We start from the raw sequence: 24,484 nt of genomic DNA on the forward strand, positions 1-24,484 counted from the left end.
TTGAGAGCAAAGCTGCAGTCTTCTGAATTTTGGGGGCTACTTTTTGATGGATCGGAGGATATCACAAAAACTGAGCAGGAGATTGTTTACATTGTGTCAGTGTCCACTGACGGAGACTTTTCCTCGGACTTCCTTGGACTAATTGAACTGGGTGCTGATCGAACCGCACAAGCCATTACCAACGGACTCGTGAAACTTTTTCAGGACGCAGGATTGGATGACTGGAGGGGCAAGCTGGTTGCTGTGTGAACAGACGGTGCTGCTGTTAATGTTGGTGCGTACAACGGTGTTGTGCCAAAACTTAAGCAACTCGTTGCAGTTAGAAGCTCCCTGGTGCACATTTTGTGCACCGCACACACACTAGAGAACTGTGCAAAGTCAGCTGATCAAAGTGTGCCCTACTGTGAGACATTTAATCGCTGTTTGATCAAGCTGTTGCAGTTTTACTTGCAGAAAGGTGGTGCAAAAAACACTGCTACATTGAGAAAAATGTGTCAAGAGAATGGGATTTCTTTTGTGAAACTGGGTAAGTTTCATAATATCAGATGGTCTGCATGGAGGCATGAAACACTGTTAAAAATATCAAGACTACTGCCAGCCATTAAAATGCAGCTGGCTACAAGTGACACAAGGGAATTTCAGCATATCTGCACAGAGCGTTTTCAATGTTTTCTGGCCAACATGCTTGATATTGGTAACATTTTGAAGACCACATCTTTGAGGTTTCAGAAGGAAAAAATGACCATTGGAGAATGTAAAGATGAACTAATGGTGGCCATTGGACAGTTCACACTTCTGCTTGATAGTAAAGGTCACCACAGGACACGCGCTGTTTCCAATACTGATGCTGACAGAGACAAGTCGAATTTACTCAGAGGGTTAATTGAAGAATTTGAAAGTAGATACAACTCCCTCAAGTCATGTGACCACTTCTTAGTATTTGATCCCACAACATGGCCTCAAGAAATGCAAGACCTCCACCGTTTTGGCAACACAACTGTTCAAAGCATTCTTCAGAAATATGAAGTCATCTTACAACTTGACAGTGAAATGACTGTGAGAGAATGGATGCACTTAAAACAGACAGGAAAACGCTTGGGAGCCTCCTATGTGTATGACTTGGTTCGAATAGTAAATTCAAGTAACCTGGATATGTATCCAAACATCAACAAACTGATTAAATTGTCTCTTACACTGCCTTTAAGCAGTGCAGCTTGTGAGAGGGGATTCTCACATCTCAATATCATAAAAACCAAGTACAGATCTCGTCTGTCACATGCTCGGCTCACAGCCCTGTATATATATATATATATATATATATATATATATATATATATATATATATATATATATATATATATATATATATATATATATATATATATATATATATATATATATATACACACACACACATACATACAAATACATATATTACTATTATCATTATTATTATTTATTATTATTTACACGACCCACAGCTCGTGACCATAGACGAGGGTAGGAATGTAGATCGACTGGTAAACCGAGAGCTTCGCCTTTTGGTTCAGCTTGTTCTTCACCACAACAGACCAATACAGAGGCCGCATCACTGCAGATGCGTCATTGATCCGCCGGTCGATCTGCCGCTCCCTCCTGCCCTCAATACTGTTCCATTTTTGATATTAAATACTACTTTGACACAAGCTTGCAAAATACTTCAGAGTGTTCTGCAGGCAGCTGCATCATCTTGGCATAGTATTCGGGCAGGATAGGCACCCAGTAGGGCTGCACGATATTGGAAAAACATGCGATATGAGATATACTTGCTGAACATATCGATATCGATATTATTGCGATATTTAACATGTACCTAAAAAAAATTACATTTTTATAACCTAATGAAATAAAAACATTTTTCATGTGTTAAAATAAGCAACCTTAATGTAATCTTAGTTAATTAATTGTAATTATGTCTTGATAATTTTCAACTATTGAATGGCGATGCACATTTTAATGAGCATCTGACTGGTCAAATTCAAATAAAAAGTATAAAATTCCATATAAAACTTATTGCATGCCTTTGCGATATGCATATCGCAAGGGCCAATATCGCGATATCGATATTTTTTCGATATATTGTGCAGCCCTAGCACCCAGCACAGTTAACTTGACAAAAGCAAAACACCAAGGGGGCGCATGGTAGTTGTAGCATCCAAATGCCTTCTCTGGAATCTCAAATCGGACCCAACATTTTCTCTCTCACAGAGAGGTATAAAAACCACATAGATGAAGTACCATGCAGGGTATGGTGGGAGTGTAAGCAGACCTGGAACAGCTCCATGATGGGGTTCTCAAGTTTCAAGTCCGGACCTCGAGAGCCCCTATTCAGCCTTTTTTTCCAAATGTCTCCCTCCTCCAACACACCGGAATCAAATAATCAGGATTGTATTAAGGCTTTTGATGAGATCGCTGACAAATTGATTATTTTATAAGGTATGTTTGACAAGGGAAACAGGGAAAAAGAGGCTGGATAAGGGCTCTCGGGGATGGGACTTGGACACAACTCAAGTTGAAAGTTCTTGATGGTTCACAGGGCTTCTTCAAATGAGAAGTCCTCTGGGTTAGTAGCCACAAAATAAAGTCAAAGGAATCAGAGTTCATTCAAAATTTTTATTTTAGGCCTGAAATCATCTTTAACAATGACATGGTATGACAGTAGTACACATTTCCTGAATCTTTAGTTTTTATCTTTTTTGTCTTTAATGTTCCTTGATGCCACAGGGCATAAATAATGGGTATACTAGTAGTTTTCACCCAAATAGCCTGCATGAAGTAAAGTCTCCGTTTTTGTTCAAAATGCTCCTTCTCATTTTAAGGTCTGAAATAGGGGTGAAACAAAAACCGTTTCGAACCGGAAATACGATTTTGAGTTCAACGACGCAAGTGCGCCGGCACACGGACTACTGTATCGGTCTAAAAATAGCTTGTGCCGGTCGATGGCCCGATCAAGACTTCATAAATCGGTTTTATGTTATGTCTTATAAAACAACCAAAACAGTCCACAGGGTTCTTGCAGGAATCACTCTGTGAAATTTTAGACCTTTTTTAGACTTTTTTTTTTTTTTTGACCATTATGAGAAAAATTTTAGACCAACTTCACGACCGACCGACGACCCCTAAAAAAAAAAAAAAGAAAAAAAAAAAGAAAAAAAAGGGGGGGGGTCACATATTTGTTTCTCAAAACCATGTCAATTTATTTTGGTTTCAAACATGTCGAAGTGCACCAAAAGCATACAACATATACAATGTAATAAACAATATTGACAATGACCAACCTGAGATTAACTTCAGTTCTCAAAACAATGCACACAACAATCACATTCATACATACAACCTATTTTAAACAGCTTGAATTAAGTTTTTTTTATTCTTATTATTTTTATTCTTATTTTAAACTTCCTTACGCTAAATGTTTTAAAGTTTGCTGAATAATGTTTTAATATTGTCATTGTATGTTCTTCATAGTAAATTTTGTACCCTATTTTCATTTATTTTTCTTCCTCTCAATGTTAACTACTGTTTGTTGATGCTTATGTGTTGCCTTTCCTTGCGTAAAGCACATTGAGTTGCCTTGTGTATGAAATGTGCTATCCAAATAAACTTGCCTTGCCTTGCCTATACAACCATATTCACGCCCAAAGTCCCCAACTTTATATCTTTTTTGCAAACTTTGCAACGAGCCGAGTGCCCATCTACCTCATCCAACCAGCTGGAAAAGTCGGGAATTTCTAGTTAGTTCTTGTTGGACTAGCATTTACCCATTTTCTTACAAATTGACTTGTCCACACTTTCCGTTCTGACTCGCTAAAAATAATTGCCCGCACTATCTGTTCAGACAAGCTAACTGCAATATCTTGGCGGAAAGTCGGGAAAGTAAACTTGAAATGTATGTTTTTTCCGGTATTTGACAGAGTACCGAGCCACCTAATTAACAATGCTACATTCATACAAATAGAGAAGGGGCTTTGTTAGCATGTGATCAGATCACTCTTGGATTAGCGATTGTTACTTTCAATGAGTTTCTTGCCTGGTTAAATAAAGGAAATGACAAAAACAAATGTTTCGATTAGCTTTACTCGCTAGCGTTACATTGCCAGAGCTGTACAGTGTGTTCACACCTCTGGACGTGGCCGCTTCATTAATATTCGCACACACCGGAGATCGGGGCCTTGCTTTGCTTCACTTACTTACATTATGACAAAAGTCCTCACAGAAAAAAACAAAAACGTTTCAGCATCGCAATTAACTGGCCACCACTGTGCTAATGATGCTTTGGCTAATATCAATAGTGATGTCTTCTGTTGTTTTGGTACACAGTTCAATAAATGTAACAAAAACAAAAAAGTGAATACATTCCAACCCAGGTCTGCCAAGTTCGTCGTTCACCACCCTGCCCGTTTGTTTGTTTTTGTCCCCTTAGTGTTGGCTTAACATGTTGAGCTCGGGATGTCCGCAGACAGCAACAACGATAATTCCTCCCCCTCCTGTTGTCGTATCTTGCGGCAAAACAAGCGGTGGAGCGTCACATCTCACCAACCATCTCATTTGCACTGCCCCACGTACCTTCGCTCCCGCCCACCTGAACTACATTGAACTACAATGCAAACGCACCCCTCAAATGTCTCCTTCACTTTGAGCACGCAAATAATAGAAATAACGCAACATGCACATTTTTTTGTGCTTTTTCTTTCTTTCTACAGAGCAGACACTTCTCGGAATGTAAGAATGAGCGGATGTAAGAATTTTAGACTTGGGTAAATTACATTTTAGACCTAGGATGAAAATATGGCTGTTTTTTTTAAGACATTTAAGGCCTAAAATTGAACTTTCTGAATTTTAGACTTTTTAGGACTTTTTTTTTTCCCGTTTTTTTTTTCCGGAGTCCGGTTGCTCTCGATTCAGTGCCTTAAGAATGAAACGTCCTCCTGAATGAATGAGATTATTCACAAGCGAGCTGTTTAAACTGCATTTCCTCGACTCCAAGTCACGCGAGACTTCGCCCGGGAAGCGGTGTTTGTCGCCGTAGTGGACAACTACAGTAAGGTAGCGCTTTGGCTTCCGGTTTTGGGAGGAAAGTGTTGAAGACGCGGACACAACGTGCTCCGGCAAGTTTCATGTCCAAAGTATGGAAGAGATGTTAATTTTATACGAACAATGGAATGCTGGTAAAAGTGTCGCCATGTTCAAAGACTGTCAACTGCGAGTACGGCAGATGTACAGGAATTGCGGTGTTTAACCCCACGGAGAGAAACAGGACTTCTTCCAATTAAAAGGCCCACAACTCGACCAGAGAAAGGTAATAAACTTAAACACTTACTGCGTTGTGGCGAATGAGGGCTTTCAGGAGTCAGGACATGATGAAAACATTAGCGTCCCCAAAAGCTGCTCATCCGTTGACTTCCATATCACATGGATTTCCGTGCGCATATACATCACAAGCGCACTAATAATCCAGTTGTCATATATACATCTGTGCTTACGAGAGAAGTGTGCGCCATTCAAGTCCCTCGCTGTAAACATGCTAATCGATGCTACCCGATCCGAACGCGCGTGTACATTACAACAAGAACTCTTGAGTTAAGAGCATTAAATGAAAATGCTACCGTGCTGTACTGTCTCAAAGCTTAAAAAAGAAAGACCACGGTCAGAGGTGGATTCGCATGTTGATACTGTACGGACGTAAAAAAAATAACATGGGCCGCTCATGCTGAAGTGAGTAGTATTATCTTCATTTACAGCGAACATAGCACTGTGTGGCGTGCGTTTGTCTTAACTATGAAATAAGTGTGGGAGAAGCTCTAAAATGCATATTTGCTGCTTCGGGAGAAAGTTGCAGGTTACTCAGGAACACGGCGAGTCTGCTCAAAGGAGCAATCGTCTTTTCCATGTGCGCTGCAGAACTGAGAGCTTGAAGAGATGTTTTATTCCAGCTGCTATCCATTTTTATAATAATTAGTAGTGATGTAAACTGTCGGGTTCTTACATATTGAGTACTTTCGAGATGTCTTTTTGTTGTGTATTTATTTTCCTGGTGCTACTGATGGACAACTACATTTCCCCTTATGCTGCGTTCTCACCAAAAGCGAGGGACGGCGATTCGGCGGTGCGTTTGCATTGTAGTCAATGGAGTTCCCGCGCAACGGAATGAAAGTGCGTGGGGTGGCGCGGAGGACGCGTTTCGCGCGTTGGGACGAGGTGTGCAGCAGCGAAAATCCGCACATTCGCACATTCGTCGAAGTTCAAGAAATGTAACTTTTTTCGCGTTTCGCCTCGCGGTAGCCAATCGGCCTCGAGTACGGGCCACGTCGCACACAGCGTCCTCTATATTGTCAGCGCAACAACACGGCCAGCCGTGACAGAATGATGATCAATAAAGTGCTGGTAAGTCTGTTTACTTGCTTTTGAACTGTACCGAGTTAGCAGCAGTGATTATTATTAACGCCAAAGCTATTTTTAGCACAAATGCCAGCCGCCCGATTGCCACTAAAAAAGCGAAAGTGCTATCACGTACCTCAAAAAAGGAGAAAATAGTGCCACGGCTGTTTAGTTCCAAGAAAGAAGTGAAAGTAGTTGGCGGTGCTCACTTTTTGTTGACTCGCTAAAAGTGCTCCACTTCCTTGTTCACCAAGGGACACGCCCCCTCCGCTACAGTGAGCACGAATGAGCGGAACCGTTCCAAAAACACTCTACGCGGTGAAACGCTCGCGAATGAAGCGTTCCAGTTCGCCTTTTCGGATTTGGTGAGAACGTAGCATTAGGGGGATTAATACATAAATAAACAAATAAACTAAGTATATTTCTATCTATCTATCTATCTATCTATCTATCTACTCAGTAAGAATGTGTATATAAATGTTCTCTCATAAGGTTTTTTTTTTCTGAGTGCTACTCAAAAATTGGCCTCTGTCATCATTTAAGTTAATTAGTTTACATGTAGTAAGGTGGCACTTTAAAAAATATATTAATTAGTGGTTACAACTTACGAGTGGAGTATTTCGGCAGATGTATAAAACAGCAATTTAAAAGACTGATAGTTCCTAATTTGGTCTGCAACATGTTAGAAGATTACAGATCGCTGTATTTACAAAATAAAAGCAGATTTTCACATATGTACAAGTTACAACACATTTTAATACTTTAAATTAAACAAGATATTCAAACCATTAATGGAGTAACAAAATAATTGTAAATTAATTTGACAATTAACTAATCGTTGAGTAATTAATCGGTGCACCGCTACACCGAATCGAACCGAATCGAATCGTAATCCTACTGAATCGAACATCGAATCGTAATCCTACTGAATCGAACCGAACCGAATCGTTTCATTTTAAAATCGAACCGTCCTTGTATCGGATCGCACCCCATGTATCGAGATGCGTATCGAAACGTCTTGATTGGAGAGATTTACACCCTTAGTCTGAAATCATGTCCAACAATGACATAGCATGAATAAATTATACATTTTCTAAATCCTTGGACACTGGTGAATATTCCAGATTTTGTATTTTCTGTCTTCAATGTTCCTTGATTCCACACCGCTTAAATAAAGGGTATAGTTTAGGTGAAAATTGTGAAGGAAAAAAAAGTGTTTATCAAAGTATGAATAGCTCCAGTGGCCTATATATTTTAAAAAGAACTTCACAAATGGGCTTAAATTAAAGCTTAGAATGTTTACGTCATGAGGTGATAACCACTAAAAAGCTACCAGTCTGAGAGGTCCATCATATTAAACAATAAACTAGGGATGTATAGGTATAAAAATAAAAAAATAAAAAAAACTATTAAAAAAAAAAACAACAACAAAAAAACAACAACAACTAGAAATCGCACACCCAGGTGGTACAGATACGTCATATTTTGGGCTTTGGCCCAAGGACTAAATAATCATTTCAATATTCACCCAAAGTAGTGGATAGTTGCAGCCTTATTTAATACTTACCAAGAATAAATTTTTGGTTGGGCCATTGTGCTGGGAAATATTTCTGATCATCTTCATCATCAGAATGTCTTTTAGTTTCATTGACCGTTTCATCAGCATCTTCAAACCATTACCTACAGATGGAAAAATAAAGAATTGAAGGTGGAAGTATACATGGCCGTTTGTGACCAAATTTAATCTCACTGGGGATCCTCCAAATGTTTATACTGTACATGGAGAATATATATGCCAAAAAATGATTTATTTACATACACACTGTGTTCTAATTATTAGGCATGCATGTAGAATTTAAAGGGGCATGTCGCAATATTGACGCAAATCTGCATGTTAAAATAACCGGATTTTTCACCCACACTGCTTTAAAAATTTTTATAATGGACAGGAGGCACTACGTGCACGCTCTCTCGCTCCGTGGAAGCGCTGGCAAGGCGGAAGTGTTTAGGAGTGTTTCTACGAGACCCTGGAATAACACAAGGGTGTGTTACAGAGGATATAAAAGCGTATCAAAAATAATAATAAACCAAGACTACAGTGCGACCCTCCGTCTCCTGGTGGCTCCTTATGTTTCTATCATGGCGACATGCAATGCGAGTTGTCTCCAGAGGTGACTCTGACCCTGGAGGGAAAACTCTCCCCTGTGCCCCTTGACCACGGTCAGAATACCGATCAGGAAAGGATAACACCTGTCAAGTGTGACAGGAAGGGCAAAAGCGTTGTGGGAGGATGTGGGTCAATATTGGAGCAGCATTATTGGAGTAGGTGGAAAGACCAAGACCAAGAAGATCAAACAGGACCCACAGCTTGCTTTCTTCTTGCTAAAAAGACCTCGTCATGAAAATGCGATAGGGCCTATTTATGATAAGCAATGCACAATGTACTACCACTAACTAATATCTCTGTACTCTGGGCGCATGCACATCGCTGGCTTCCATTCTGCTTTTCGCCAGAGAGGTCGCAAATCTGCAAAAACTCCGCATCTTGCATTCGGTACCTTTAAGTGAAACATTTGAGTTTTAGTAAAAGTACAGTCAATTTTTGGTAAGGATTTTCCCTAAATGTATGCTGTCTTGTTCAACTGTTTATGGGAGATGCCAAATGATTTTTTGGCCATAGAAACAATTACTTATTAGTGGAGCATAGCATATTATATAATAGCATATTAGTGAAGACAGTTTTTCTGTATGCATGTTTCGCCTTACAGTTAGAGGACATTTATTTTCCCTGAACCTAAATGCAGAACCGTGTTATGATTTTTTTTTTTATATGATCTGGAACTTTATTAATTAAATATGCTTGATGTTTCACTGGGTCATTCTTAACTCTTACCCCATACTCTCAGTCTCTGCTCAGCGTTTTGGCATTTTGGTGTTTCGCCCATAAAATTCAGATAAAATATGAATGAAAACCTGATTGTATTCTGTGTGTTTTAACAATTTATATTAACCTCTCAACTAGAAAAAGAACTCACAAACTATTAAATTGCAGCAACCTTCATTTTTTATTTTTTATTTTTTTTGTGTATGTGTGCGTGCGTTTGCGTGCGTTTGTGTTCGTGCGTTCGCGTGCGTGCGTGTGCGTGCGTGTGCAAATACGTATAAATTTATACTCATTAATTCACCTAAAACCTTATAAATATCCCATTACCCTTCGCCTTAACCAGGTACTTCAGAGTCTTGCCAGAGTCGTGAGGTTCAAATGGTCAGGAGACCAGAGAAAAGGTCAGAAAAAATAAAGAGAAAAGAAAGATAAATCAAAGTGAAATCCAGCACCGACCAAACACTTCCTGCCTTCCCCATGGTTACAAAATCAAAGTCTTACGCCAACCCCGGAAGCCTCTAAATTCCAACAAATTAACGAGATCTCAAGAGACCAGAGGAAAAACTAAAGAGAGGAAGGAGGGAAGGATCGATGAGGCAGAGTGAGATCCATAGAAGCCAGTACATCCAATCCATCAAAGTGAAATCCAGCACCAACCAAACCCCTACTGCGTGGTTACAAAACTTATCTTAGTCTTATGCCAACCCCAGAAACCTCAAACTTCCAATAAATTGAGATCTCAAGTGACCAGAGGAAAAACTAAAGAGAGGAAGGAGGGAAGGATAGATGAAGCAAAGTGAGATCCACAGACACCAGCACCCACTGATTCAAGGGGCTGTGGGAGGGAGAGGCTCAAATTCTGTTTGAGTTTCAGTCGATGCTGGTGCGATGGATCTGGCATGCATAAGGACCACCACCAAAGAAATAATCCGTCAACCGCGGTCCAGCAAAGCGAGCATATATTGTGTAATATATGTTCTATGAAGTATCTTATATTGGATAAGTTGCAAATTTGTCTGTTTGGTCATTTTAAATACATTTTCACAGATTTGGGTCCAAAAGTCTGGTTCCGGAACTATAGACAAGTCTTTTTCCCATTTTAAAGTCGGTAAATACGTTTTATTTGTGTATAAAAATAACTTATATATTTTTGATATTTTCTTTATTGTTGTTGGAGAAAGCTTTATAATATCTTTAGCTAAGACAGGCAGTTGGAGCGTATCCAGAAGTGTTGGGATTTGTTTCTTAACCATATTTTTAACTTGCAGATAATGTAAGAAATTTCCGTTTTTTATTTCATATTTTTGGACCAAGTTTGTATACACTATAAACTTATTATCTGAGAAAAGATGATGAAGGTGTGTAATTCCTTTCTGCTCCCATAAGCTTAAATGGAACAACTTAAGTTGAAAGTCGGGGTTATGCCAAATGGGAGAGAGCCCACAGGGCGCCAATTGGGAATTTGTAATTTCTAATGCCTTCCACCAAGCAGTCAGGGTGGCGGCTATCATTGGGTTTTTAAAACAATTATGTCGTTTTATTGATTTTGTAATAAAGAGTAAATCTAACAGTCTAAGATTATTACAATCCTTCTGCTCCAATTCCAACCAACAGTTAGTATCTCTGTTGGGTTGTGTCCATAGCACAAGATATTGTAGTTGATTAGCTATATAATAGTACATAAAGTTTGGTGCCTCTAAACCTCCTTTAGATTTACTTTCCTGAAGAGTAGATAAGACTAATTTTGGCTTTTTTTTTATTCCAATAGAATTTTATGATAGCAGAGTCCAGCGATTGGAACCAGTTAGACGTAGGTTTAAATGGAATCATTAAAAATAAATAATTTATCTTTGGTAAAACTTTCATTTTTATAGTAGCTATCCGTCCTATTAAAGAGATCGGAAGATTATTCCAGTGCTCCAGGTCACTACGGATGCTATCCAATAATGGTAAAAAATTTAAAGAAGTTAATTCAGTTAACTTAGGTGAAATTTTAACACCTAAGTATTTTAAATTACCTGTAGGAAAGGAGTAGTGTGGATCCTGACTTGTAGGGTTCCATGAATTTTCTGTAATAGGTAATAATGTTGATTTTGTCCAGTTAATAGAGTAATCTGATAAGTGAGAGAATTTAGTTATTAAGTTAAATGATTCTCCTAACGAGATAGCAGGTTCTTCTAAATAGATTAATATATCATCGGCATATTGATTAATTTTATGTTCTATTGTCCCGGAGTGGATTCCTTGGATCCGTCTATCCTGACGTATAGCTAATGCAAGCGGCTCAATAAATATAGAAAATAATAAAGGAGACATTGGGCACCCTTGTCTTGTACCCCTTTGTAGAGTAAAACTCTGTGATGTAATCCCATTAGTAGTAACTGTAGCTTTAGGGGAATCATAATATTGAGACCCATTGAATGAATGACTCCCCGAAGCCGAATTTATTTAAGACAGCAAAGAGGAAGGACCAGTTAACTTTATCGAAGGCTTTTTCTGCATCCAGCGAAATAACAACTGCCTTTTTATCATACCGCTGTGACATACTAATCAAGTTAAAGAGCCTCCTAATATTATTAGTAGAATGACGACCTTTAATAAAACCTGTTTGATCGCTATGAATAATTGTCGAGATTACTGTCTCTAGTCTAGATGCCAAGGCCTTAGCGATAATTTTAATATCGGTATTAATTAGTTTATGTTACGGCTGGCGGCTCGGGCCCGCCGCCGGCTCCGCTCCCCTAGTATGTATGTGTGTGTTTGTGTCGGCTGGTGCCCGTATTATGGTATTTCAGTTTGAATGCGCCAGCGCGACACTTTGTTTGGACGACTGTGCCAGCGCGATGCGCTGATTGGACGACTGTGCCAGCGCGACGCGCTGATTGGACGCCTGTGCCAGCGCGACGTCCTGGGCGGTGGTCGTCCGCCCCTACGCCCTCGGTGGAGCAGCTCCAGCCCTCTCCGCCAATCGCCGACTACCACCTGGCCGGACTGCTCCACAATAAAAAGCGCTGCATTGCCGCTCCTCGGGGCGGCTGGAACTTCTCAGTGCAGCTCGCCTCGTTCGTGTCTCTTTCGTGTTGCTATTTGGTGTGAGACACTCGCTAGACCCGTGAGCTGGGTAACCCATTTTGTGCTCGTGTGTATACTTGTATCATTCCCCTTTTGGTTATTGTTGTGTCTCCTCCGTTCTGTCAGTGCTGTCAACTACGGTTATTAGTTGTTCACCTCCCACTTTCACTCCCTTGACAAACCCCTGCCTGAAACGTCAATTAAAACTACTCAGATCTTAAAGTCGACCCCGTGTTTATCTACCTTTATTTCCTGCTATTGTGTTACTTCCCTTCCCCTTGACGAGCCGGGCGTAACACATTGGGGGCTCGTCCGGGAGCCAAACTCCCGCGACAATAATAATAGTAGATTTAATTTCCGGGTAGGGGACAAACATTATTGTGTATATATATATTAATTGTAACCAGACAGGCCAAAGATGGCGTCTTTTGATTTAAGAGAGTTTATATTAAATCCCTCAATAGAGGATCTGCACCATTGTAGGAAAGTGGACCTGATAGAAATTGCAGAACATTTTTCTATTTTTGTTCCGAGCCAAATTCGAAAGGATGCATTGAAGGCTCTTGTCAGGGAGGGGTTGGTGGAATTGGGCACTTTGCCAGCAGAGGAACCGCTCCCTCCACCCAACCCAGGGTTCACAACACCTCCTCAGGACAGTACGAGGCCCGTCCTGGGCCCCCCCATGGCTGAGGCGAAGTCCGAGGGTGATGGACGGCCCGATCAACCGTTCCTTCGCTCTCGTTTAGACCGCTCATCCAGTGGGACAACCGGCCACTCGTCTACTGAGGCGCGGCTGAAAGTGCGCCTAGCCCGCCTCAGAATAGAGGCCGAGGAACGGGAGAGTGCAAGAAAAGCCCATTTGGAGTTGGAGGTTCGGAGAATGGAAATTGAGGCGGATAAAGCTGTTAAATTTAAACGGCTGGAGCTTGAAGCTCAGCGTGGCCTCGCGAGCCCCGGTCCTGCTGCAGCCCCGCCTTCCACCTCTCAACCCTGCTCTGCTTTCGATGTAGGCAAATACCTTCCCCTCATGCCCGCTTTTAGAGAAAGCGAAGTGGATTCATATTTTTTCGCTTTTGAGCGCATTGCAACGGCCCTGCAGTGGCCGCGTGAAGTTTGGCCTCTCTTGTTACAATGCAAAATACAGGGAAAAGCCCAGGAAGTGGTTGCTGCATTGCCACTGGAAGATAGCTTATGCTACGAAACGGTGAAATCAACTATTTTACGCGCATATGAACTAGTACCTGAAGCCTACCGTCAAAAATTTAGGAACTACAAAAAAGCCCCAAACCGCACCTACGTCGAGTTTGCCAGGGAGAAGGGAACCCTTTTTGACAAGTGGTGTTACTCAGCCAAAGCCGATACTCTCGCTACTATACGGGAGCTGATCTTGCTTGAGGACTTTAAGAAAAATCTCCCTGACCGGGTTGTGGTATACCTAAACGAACAAAAAGTGAAAACCCTCGCCGAAGCCGCTGTTTTGGCCGACGAGTTTGTTCTGACACACAAAAATGTATTTAATGTTCATGTTGACAGACCTCGTGTTCCATTTACGGGTTCTGCTGAGAAACCCGCTGACGATAGAGTTAAACACACTGACCGAGAGTGTTATTACTGCCACAAACCTGGGCATGTCATCGCGTTCTGCCCCGCGCTAAAACGTAAAGCGGGTCCGCCCGCTTTAAACCCAAAAGGCGTCGGGTTAATTAAATCTGACCCGTGCACCTTAGTACCCGACGCCACCAAAAACCCTGACCCTTGTTTTAAACCATTTATTTTTCAGGGATTCGTTTCTTTTTCGGGAAAAGCCTCTGACCAGCGCCCCATCCATATTCTTAGAGATACCGGGGGCTCACAATCCGTTATTTTAGCCAGCACACTGCCTTTTTCTCCCGAGTCAGCATGTGGTTATGGGACGGTACTGCGAGGGATAGAGATGGGATATATTCCTCAGCCTGTTCACCTCATTCACGTACAATCCGATCTCATTTCCGGATTTTTCCCAGTTGCGGTGTGTCCCGAGTTGCCCATCGAGGGAATACAAATGTTGATGGGAAATGATATAGCCGGGGGTAAAGTTACTCCAGCCCTGCAGGTGGTAAATTCGCCTCAAAGAAACGATGAGGGTCCCCCAGAACTATACCCCATCTGTGCCCTCACGCGCGCGCAAGCCCGGAAAAATCCTGATGTTGATTTGTGTGATAGTATTTTTGCGTCTACCATGTCTGACTCATCCCATAAACCTGATTCTAAAAAGTCGACTTCCGCATCCCAGAACCAAGCTGAATCTCCAACATTCACTCGTCTCCTGAAGGCTAACGAAATAGCCAAATCCTCCCTCGGAAACGGTCAGTCAAAAATGAAAAGTCGTTTTGACAGAACAACTGTGAACCGTAGTTTCAAGGTAGGTGATAAAGTACTCGTGTTACTTCCTGTTTCGAATAGCGCATTATCTGCAAAGTTCTCCGGTCCTTACATGGTGCAACAACAGCTTAATAAAACTGACTATGTAATTAGTACGCCGGACCGGAAACGAAAAAACCGTAGATGCCACATAAAAATGCTAAAACAATATAATTCCCGCGAACCCAAAATAGAAGCGGCCAAAAGTGGCCCGCCCCCAAAACATATCGACGTACCGGATGCAAAACCTATCCGTCAACGTTCCTATCGGGTAAATCCCACCAAACGCCTTCTTATGAAAAAAGAAGCTGAATACCTATTGAAAAATGGATTGGCCAAACATAGTTTTAGTGCATGGAGTTCGCCTTGCTTGGTGTCTCTATTGCAAGCTCTCCAACACTTGGAGATATACCCTGGGTCCAGCTCTTCGCCGATTACTGTGCATACCGATCATAACCTACTTGTCTTTTTTGTCACACATGTACCACCACAATCAACGACTTATTCGGTGGGCGTTGCTAGTACAGGACTTCAACCTCACCATCCGCCATAAAAAGGGGTCGGAAAACGTTTTTGCTGATGCCCTGTCCAGGTTGTAGGTATGTTCTGTTGCACGGTGTTTATTTGATGTACTTTGACTAGTATCTTAAGGGGGGGAGTGTCACGGCTGGCGGCTCGGGCCCGCCGCCGGCTCCGCTCCCCTAGTATGTATGTGTGTGTTTGTGTCGGCTGGTGCCCGTATTATGGTATTTCAGTTTGAATGCGCCAGCGCGACACTTTGTTTGGACGACTGTGCCAGCGCGATGCGCTGATTGGACGACTGTGCCAGCGCGACGCGCTGATTGGACGCCTGTGCCAGCGCGACGTCCTGGGCGGTGGTCGTCCGCCCCTACGCCCTCGGTGGAGCAGCTCCAGCCCTCTCCGCCAATCGCCGACTACCACCTGGCCGGACTGCTCCACAATAAAAAGCGCTGCATTGCCGCTCCTCGGGGCGGCTGGAACTTCTCAGTGCAGCTCGCCTCGTTCGTGTCTCTTTCGTGTTGCTATTTGGTGTGAGACACTCGCTAGACCCGTGAGCTGGGTAACCCATTTTGTGCTCGTGTGTATACTTGTATCATTCCCCTTTTGGTTATTGTTGTGTCTCCTCCGTTCTGTCAGTGCTGTCAACTACGGTTATTAGTTGTTCACCTCCCACTTTCACTCCCTTGACAAACCCCTGCCTGAAACGTCAATTAAAACTACTCAGATCTTAAAGTCGACCCCGTGTTTATCTACCTTTATTTCCTGCTATTGTGTTACTTCCCTTCCCCTTGACGAGCCGGGCGTAACAGAGACCCATTGAATGAATGACTCCCCGAAGCCGAATTTATTTAAGACAGCAAAGAGGAAGGACCAGTTAACTTTATCGAAGGCTTTTTCTGCATCCAGCGAAATAACAACTGCCTTTTTATCATACCGCTGTGACATACTAATCAAGTTAAAGAGCCTCCTAATATTATTAGTAGAATGACGACCTTTAATAAAACCTGTTTGATCGCTATGAATAATTGTCGAGATTACTGTCTCTAGTCTAGATGCCAAGGCCTTAGCGATAATTTTAATATCGGTATTAATTAGTGATATCGGTCAGTAACTTGACGGGAGGGTGGGGTCTTTTTCTGGCTTTAATAAAAGTTTAATTGCTGCTATATTCATATCTTCACGTATATCACCCTTATTTTTAATTTCAGTTACTACTCTTAGAAATAATGGAGCAAACATTAACCAGAAATGTTTAAAAAATATAGCCGGATAGCCGTCTGGACCAGGTGCTATGCCATTAGGCATACTGTCTAAAGCACGATACAACTCATCTATAGTAAGCGGGGCATCTAGAATATCTTTATGTTCAGTAGATAACTGAGGTATATTTAAGCTCTTTAGGAATACCTCAATATGTTCAGGGTTAGGTCTATTAATTTCTGAGTATAGATTTCGATAATAGTTATAAAAAATATGGTTAATTTCTTCTGGTGATTGTGTGTGTAACAACTATTGGCTAAGTTCCACTCTACCCTCTAATTTTTTTTAAAGTTTTCTTCTCCTAAAGCAAATTCTCTGCAGTGCATGAATATTCCACTGCCCAGACAGGATCCAAGCCTGGTCAGCTCTGCAGGTGGTCACCCAGCCACCAACAAAACTCTTTTGAAGCCGCTGACCAGGTGACAAAGGAATTTATGCGTCTGCCGAAGGAGTGTATTCAAGCAGTCTTCTCGGAGCCCGAACAAATGGCTCCAATGGTTTGGAATACACAAATGACCGATCCAAGGAATGTTCATGACTTCTTATCAATCACAAAAGGATGTCCTGGCGTCTTGCCCTTCCTGGAACGTCTAGATGGAGCAACAACACCTCCAAGTGGTGAAACTTGGAACTATCCTTAGTGACAATTCACATAAGTAACCGCATTTTACACATTTATACCATGATAATTCTTGACAGACAACTGAACTACGAATGATTCATGTTATATCTTTGTGTGTATGAACATCCTATTTCATTTGTACTCCATAAAGAATGAAAGATAATCAATATCTCTCAGTTCAGTCAGATTAGACAAGTAGAAGTTACCTCACAAGTTAGTTTATGATGCATTAATTACGATGTGTGTTAAACGGGTTGTGTGGGAAAACTGATTTGCCAGACTGACCAAATTTAATGCCAAATTATTAATCTCTTTAATAATTTTCCTCTTAAAGTCTGCCCGAGCGAACAGAAGGGTGTGCCATCACCTGCTGAAGCCCCACCCAGAGACTTTAAAAGGATGAGCAGACCTCTGCTCACTCTCTTGCTCCTCTTCCTGCTCTCCCGCCTCTTCCAAAAACTCTGTTGCACGACCTGCAAGTGGCCCAGCCTGCTGCGAACTCTTTGTTCCAAGAAACTTGCCAACCACGTGGCCCTTTTCTTTTCTGGCAGGATCCGTTAACGAGAGCGGATCCTCGCTCCACGCCACGCCAAAGCAGGTGCAAACTGCAACGCTGACTAAAGACTCTTTTGTTTTTTGTTTTTTTTGTTTTTTTTTTCCCACCATCGGTGCTTGCCCGCCCGACTCCGCGGCCCCCGGCGTAAACTTGCAACGTAGCGCCGGGCTCAAGGCTGTGCACCTAAGCCGCGCACCTCACGTGCTATTCGGTGGCGCTCCGCCGCAGTGCCAACGCACCTCCAACGGCTGGCCTTCCCCGTACGCAGGCGCGTACTGACCGAGCTGCAACACCTGAACTCGGACAGCTGCCCAGCAGAACCAACCTCGGCGAGAATCAACCTCGCCGGATCGCCGACCAAACAAGGCACGACCGCGCAACTACGCCAGGCCCGCGAGCGGCTTTCCCGTGCTCACCTGTGGAATAAACTTTTTTTTTTATTTTATTTTCTTGCCTTTTTGGAACGAACATTGACTATTTTTCCCCCTTTTTTTTGAAGACCTTTCTGCTCGTTCGACGCAAACGATACTCGTAAGTCTGCATTTGATTCCCAAATTGGTACCACTGCGTGCAACTTACGTTTGAAACATCTCACAGATCTGGCAGGTCAAATTTCTCTTTTCCTTATTTCCTCATTCATTCGCATTCCTTCCTTATTTTCATTCGCTTTATTTTGTTTCTTTTCTTCTGACGGTAGAATAGTTAGATAGGCAGTATTTTGATTCTGTAGTGTAGCAATCGTGAATAAATGCATGTTTTATGAACTGTATTCCGCCTAAGTCATCTGTGTTTCCGAGTGGATTATTATTCTTTTGTTAGTACAACGAACCACTGAATATCGAGTGTGGCGACTTTAGATTATCAATGACTGATGAAAGGATTTTGGTCGTTGTTTGCTCCTGCTAACCCAAAGCAAAAACAACGTGGTGCCCCAGAGGTTATCGAGGTAAATTCAATTTACCTCTGTAACGTCCAGATTATTAATTCGTCCAAAAGACGACCCAATTATCGCTACATAATGGTGCCGCCCGTGTGAGGCTACAAAACATAAGAAGATCTACTCGAAAATACAAGACTTTGGACGTGAAAAGTAAAACACATTTCACGTAGTGTACCTAATCATTTGTCTCTGTGTAAGAAGGTAAACATTTCTTCTTACATAGAACTGCACTGACTTTCCACTTCAGCGTTGAATCGAGCGTCTGTTAAGCCGCCATATTGCGTGTGTCACCACCGCAGTGCCTTGCTATAAGTAAACGAGAGTAACGGGATTGATTGTTGGAAGATAAGTAAGAGCCGGTCACCGTTTGAGGAAATAGTGGCTTGTATTTGGAAACGTACGTGATAGAGCTCGAGTTGTGCAACTTTTAGATTTCAGCTGGCTGAATTTGAAGTTGTTTGTCTTTGTGTTGTTGTGTTTCCGGAAATTGTGGGAAGTCAGGTGACAGCCGATGTGCGTTGCTTTGACCCGACTCGAGTTACGTGCTTCGGAGTAGCTAACCGCGAGCAACGTAAACGACGTCCGAGTCACTTTCCCCGTGTTCCTCCTACACCTAGCTTGTGGGAGAAGTTTGAGTCGTGACTGAGCTTTTGTAGCCGCCGACTCAAAGTTTCAGCTCGTGGCGAGCGGATTAACAGAGCGCTAAGACGTTAGCTGCTTACCTGTACCGTGTACGCATTTCCACAAGGTGGCGCCATAGTCCTTGTGAAGAGCTGTGTGGCTCGTGGAGGCGTGGTTGAGTACCTCCCCCTCCCTTCTCGTTGGCGAGTTTGAGCCACGCCTGCAGACGCCCCGAAGGGGAGTGAGTCCTGCAGGCTGTCAGCTGTCAGTCAGTGTTTGGAGTGACACAGATCACTCGAGCTTGCTCCACTGTCAATAGACAACTGACGCCCCCCCCACTGCTGCTTTAACGCCGGTGGCCCTTGCTCCGCGATAATTCTGATTCAATGTCACTTCACATTGCTTTTTGAATTGTTTTCCGTGTCGAGCGTTGTACTTAGTGATTGTCGTCACTGTTAGTACGCAAGGATAATAAATGAATTATCCACGTCCGATTAAACGCATTTGTAGGCTCAATTGACTCCTTGCGTTTAATGATTATAGTAATAGCGACCGCATTCTAGCCTTTTACGCTGCCTAGCGTGAGAGCAATTACGGTTGCATCAACAAAACATACTGCTGGGTCAAATTAATATAAAGGAACTATTTACACTGTTGTGTTTTTCTCTTTTTTCTCTTTTTTTTTATATTCCCTCTTATCCAGTTTCATACTAGGCTAACTAGCTGTATTCTCGACTTAACATTCTACTTAATTTAGGGTTTTGTGTTTGTTTAGTTGATTTGGTAGACCTAGTATTATTTTTATTATTTTCTTCCCTTTTATTTGTTTTTCTTCTCATTTTTATCCATTATTTTTAATTTTGTTGTTTTTGTTTGTTCTTTTGTTTTTGTTTTTCGGTTGTGTCTAGTTAATAAGAAGGTGTGAGTTCGAATGAGCTATTATTAGAGAGGCAGCTCTAATATTTCTGTACAGTTTTGCAGTTTTTGTGTCCCAAAAACCCCGTCCACAAGACATTTGCATAAACTGTACTGACACTGTAATCAGTCATTTGACTAAGACTATTAACCCCTTTTAAGCTTATTTTCCCCTTTTCTGCTTTGTTGTTTATTTAATTTAATTTTAATTTCAACTTTTTTACTCGACTTCCCAAAAAAAAAATAAAAAAAAATAATAATTTTTTTTTGATTTAGCTTTTAGGATTGACCGCCGTAACATTTCAGAGTTACTCTGTCCCTCATTTAAGCTATTCTGTGCTGAGTGAATCAAGTTGAAGTTAGTATTATTATTTTTTTATTTTCCTTCCTTTATTTATTATTTTAGTTTTGTTGCTGTTTGTTTTTGTTTGTTTTGATAACTGGAATTGATTTTTCACAACTATAGTGTAAGCTGTGGGTTGCATAGCCCACTACAAATCTTTTGCTTTTGTGGCAATTTCCCTTTTGATAATTTGAACCCAGTGTGTATTGTTGATGATAATACTTGATAGCGGTAGTTAGCTAACTGCGTACGCTAATTAACTAACTATTAAACGCTAGTATAAGTTTGATCGTCTAAAAGCTATTGACAATATGGCAGCACCCCGAGAGACTCCCAGCCCCTGTGAGAGCTTAGAGACCTTAGCTCAACTGGTGCAGAAGCTGACCAAGGACTTCTTACCTGGATACGCTGAGTCTATTAGGAATGCGGATGTTAATACGCTAAATGATAACCTCGCACAGCTCATGAGTGACGCTGAGACGAAAGCCCCAAAGGACAAGTCACTCATTCGAATGCTCGGATATCTGACTTTGAACCTTGCCGCGCAGTTGAAGCTGAGCGATGCCGAGGACTGTCAAGTGAAACACCAACTCGACATGGCACGACAGCAGAGCCGTGATGCCACGGCACAGCTTGAAGCCGCCCACGACCGAGTGAAGGTCATGGAGACCCAGCTGGACGACGTTAAAGCGCAGCTGGATGAGGCAGAAGCCCGCGCAGATGCGGCGCTAGCCGAAAATCCGGGCAGTGATGCAGATGAGTCTGTTTTCACTCCCGACTCCCATCAAAAGATTGGTGAGTTAACCCAAGCTCTCGCGTCCGCCGAAGAGACAAATCGAGAGCAAGAAAAACTGCTGAGATCCGCGGCAAATCAAATTCACAAACTAAAAGCAGAGGTGACTGACTTAACTGAACGACCGTCAAAAGACCAACTTCGGCTAGCAGAAGCTAATTACTTTCGGGTTAGTTCGTCGCTAGCTCAGTCAACCGACGAAGTGAAGCGCCTCCAAGTTCAGGTACAGACCTTTAGGGAGGAACGTAATGCCGAAGTGGACCGCTCATATGACCTGCGAACCAAATTAGCATTGACTGAAGCCGAGGTTACCCGCCTCCGACAATGCCAGCAGGAATATGAGACAGAGTTAGCTCATATTAAACATGAGTTACAACGCGCGCAGCAGTTGCATGAGGTCTCCCGAGGAGCCTCCCGGCCGGGAGCTCCACCCCCGCACAGACCTCCTGATCCCAGAGCCACAGCACCACAGCTCAAACTGCCACCTGAGTCCGGAACCGCCTGGAGGACGCCGCCAGTGACCACCGCCGCTTTAGGCCTGGCACCTCCAATGGCCGCCTCCCCACACGCTTTCGGGCCATCAGGTGATGACAGTTTCCAACGTGGACCCATGTCGACTCCCCCGTTGGAGGGACAAATGGGCGTGGCCTGGAAAGATTTGGACAAGCTGGCTCGAAATATAGCCAAATTCGAACCGAAACCAGGGGGGTCCCACAACACAACAGAGTACTTGAAAGACATCAACTATCATCTCCAGAGGTTCCCAATGGCAACCGTGGAAGATAAGTTGTACTTGATCAAAATGACGTCCAGCCGAGCAGTCAACAGACTGCTGGAACGGCAGCCCGCTGATGTGTTGTCTGACCCCTTGGCACTGCACCAAGCCATCTCACGTGAGTTTGGCGGTTCTCCTGGGTTGTCGGGCATGGAAGTTGCCATGTTCGTCAAACAGGGAAAGCAGGAGGCTCCTCAGGCTTTCTATAGTCGTCTTCGCGATGCCTATTTTGGGACTCGTAACGAGCCCAACATGGAGGAAGATCCTGGTTTTAAAACGTTGTTTGTCCGAAACCTCCAACAAAACCTTAACCACTACTTGGGACTGGCTTTGTGTCCTGAGACACTGAATCGCTCGCAGCTACGTGACTTAGCAGCTAGGGGCTATGCAAAGCTAAAATTATCCGCCCCCAAGGCAGGCGACGCAGGAATTTATAAAGTGGACGTGGGTCCTCCTTCAGAGCTGGAGGGAGCTTGCTCCTTTGCTCCGAGGGAAGACCAGACTAAATCAAAACAGTCAAAACAGTCCCGCGCCCCGCGAAACCGGAAACCGCGCTCCAAAACCGACTACTCGCGTGACGAGAAATCGGACGGAGAAAAGCAAGCTGACCACCGCCGGCGCTCCAAATTTGCTAAAGGTAAGCCCGATTCGCGCTATCATCCAAAACGTGATAAAGTCGAACGCGCGCCAGCAACCGATTCCTGCCGCGAGTCCCGGAACCGCCAAGTCGACTCCGAGACTAACCACAACGCAGTTGCCAACGGCATATTGAAGGCACTCCTGAAATTGTCAAAAGACTCGTCAAAAGACCCGCCTTTATGACTAACCGACGGCCGGACGCCCACTGAAGTGACCCACCAGCAGAGGTCACCAGAGGGGCCTCCAGTAGCCGACACTCAGACGCCTACTAAACTGCCTTCTGACTCAACAATATTGGTACTGCAGGCTGATCCAAATACAGCAGACCCGCATGTATCGCGATCAACCGATGACGTGAGACCGTTCCAACAGCTTTTAGGTGATCTCACCACCAGGGGGATAGCTCGTAAATTCTATCTGAGCGTCACCCTGGAGCGAGCTCTAACCTACGAAGCCCTTGTAGATCCCGCCGCAGACATCACGGTGATGTCCAACACGGTGTTCGAACGACTCCGCGCCGCGTCACAAGCTAACAGTCGACCGCTCCGCCTACGGCGGTGCCCACTCACCGTTAGCGCCTTCTCACCTACTAACACAAAGCTGGAATCTGTCGCGATGGTATACTGGTCTATTGGCCCCATGGAATTCATCCATCCAGTCTATGTGGGACCCATTGAGTCAGTCCCCCTTCTTATTGGTCAAGACCTGTTATTCCGCTTCCAACCCATCATAGACTACCAGAGACTCCAGATTTGGGCCCAGGTGCGGCAGGCCCTGCCGACATTTCCTTCGGGCCCTGACCAGGCTCAGCTCTGCACTGTGACTCGGGCGCAGCCACCCCACGGGGAAACAGACGCCCCCACAGGGAGCTGGGACACCACTCAGTCCAAGGCAGGACCCCTCGCGTCCCCGACAAAGGACCGGCTGAGAAGCCATGACACCTTTCTTTGTGACCTTGACCCACCACCGCCTGATGCAGGGTACGCCCCACGCATCATCGGAGGTGTCCACGTGCAAGGTGCACCTGTTCTTGACGCTGTCCTCGCCTTGTGGGCTGACAAATCAGCCATTTCTGCAGCATTCGCTGACAACTTGCGAGATCTCGACCCGAACATTCTTTTCGTCTCCAAGTCTTGCCGGTTTCCGTTGAACACGGAACCTCCTCTTACAATAACTGCAGTGGGCGTTTACGCCTTAAACCTGCAGTGGAAGCAACACTCACTGACCCACTACTTCTTGGTTGTCCCGGACGCGCCTCACACCCTTTTCGTGGGTGCAGATTTGCTTGTTCGTCTTGCCATCCATGTGGAAACCATCAACAACGTGCTTTGGTCCCTCATCAACTCGGAACCTCTAGCTTGTGTTCCCAGTCTTCCAAACATGAAGTCCGGACAGACCATCCCAGATGCTTGCGAAGTCTTAAACGAGGATGAAGTGATCGCTCCGGCGACCACGATCAACATACCGGTTCGCTTGGTGGCACGAGCTAACCAGGTCTTGAATGCTCGCTCCGCTTTCTTTCAACCTTCATCGGAATTCATGAATCTGTCGTTACTCTTGGAGGCCACGCCCATCGTGGACGCCTCCCTCACCACTCTGATCTTGGTTCACAACCCCCTTTCGTACGACGTTCGCATACCAAAAGTGACCCGTCTGGGCCTGCTCATCCGTTCCGACTTCCACGACTTCACTCTAACGGTGCCTGTGGTTGGACACATTCCATCT

At 43.6% G+C, this 24,484-nt stretch overlaps 1 protein-coding gene across 3 annotated transcripts in view; it reads right to left on the bottom strand.

The window, feature by feature from the left end:
* Positions 1-24,484, bottom strand: part of kifap3a (kinesin-associated protein 3a) — a 292,502-nt gene that overhangs the window by 84,966 nt on the left and 183,052 nt on the right. For all 3 annotated transcript variants that reach the window (XM_077534647.1, XM_077534648.1, XM_077534649.1), the window contains exon 13: positions 7,985-8,097. In XM_077534647.1, the coding sequence (XP_077390773.1) occupies positions 7,985-8,097 (113 nt within the window). The remainder of the gene's footprint in view (positions 1-7,984; positions 8,098-24,484) is intronic.

Source organism: Festucalex cinctus, chromosome 10 (genome assembly GCF_051991245.1).
Source record: "Festucalex cinctus isolate MCC-2025b chromosome 10, RoL_Fcin_1.0, whole genome shotgun sequence".
Taxonomy (NCBI): Eukaryota; Metazoa; Chordata; class Actinopteri; order Syngnathiformes; family Syngnathidae; genus Festucalex; species Festucalex cinctus.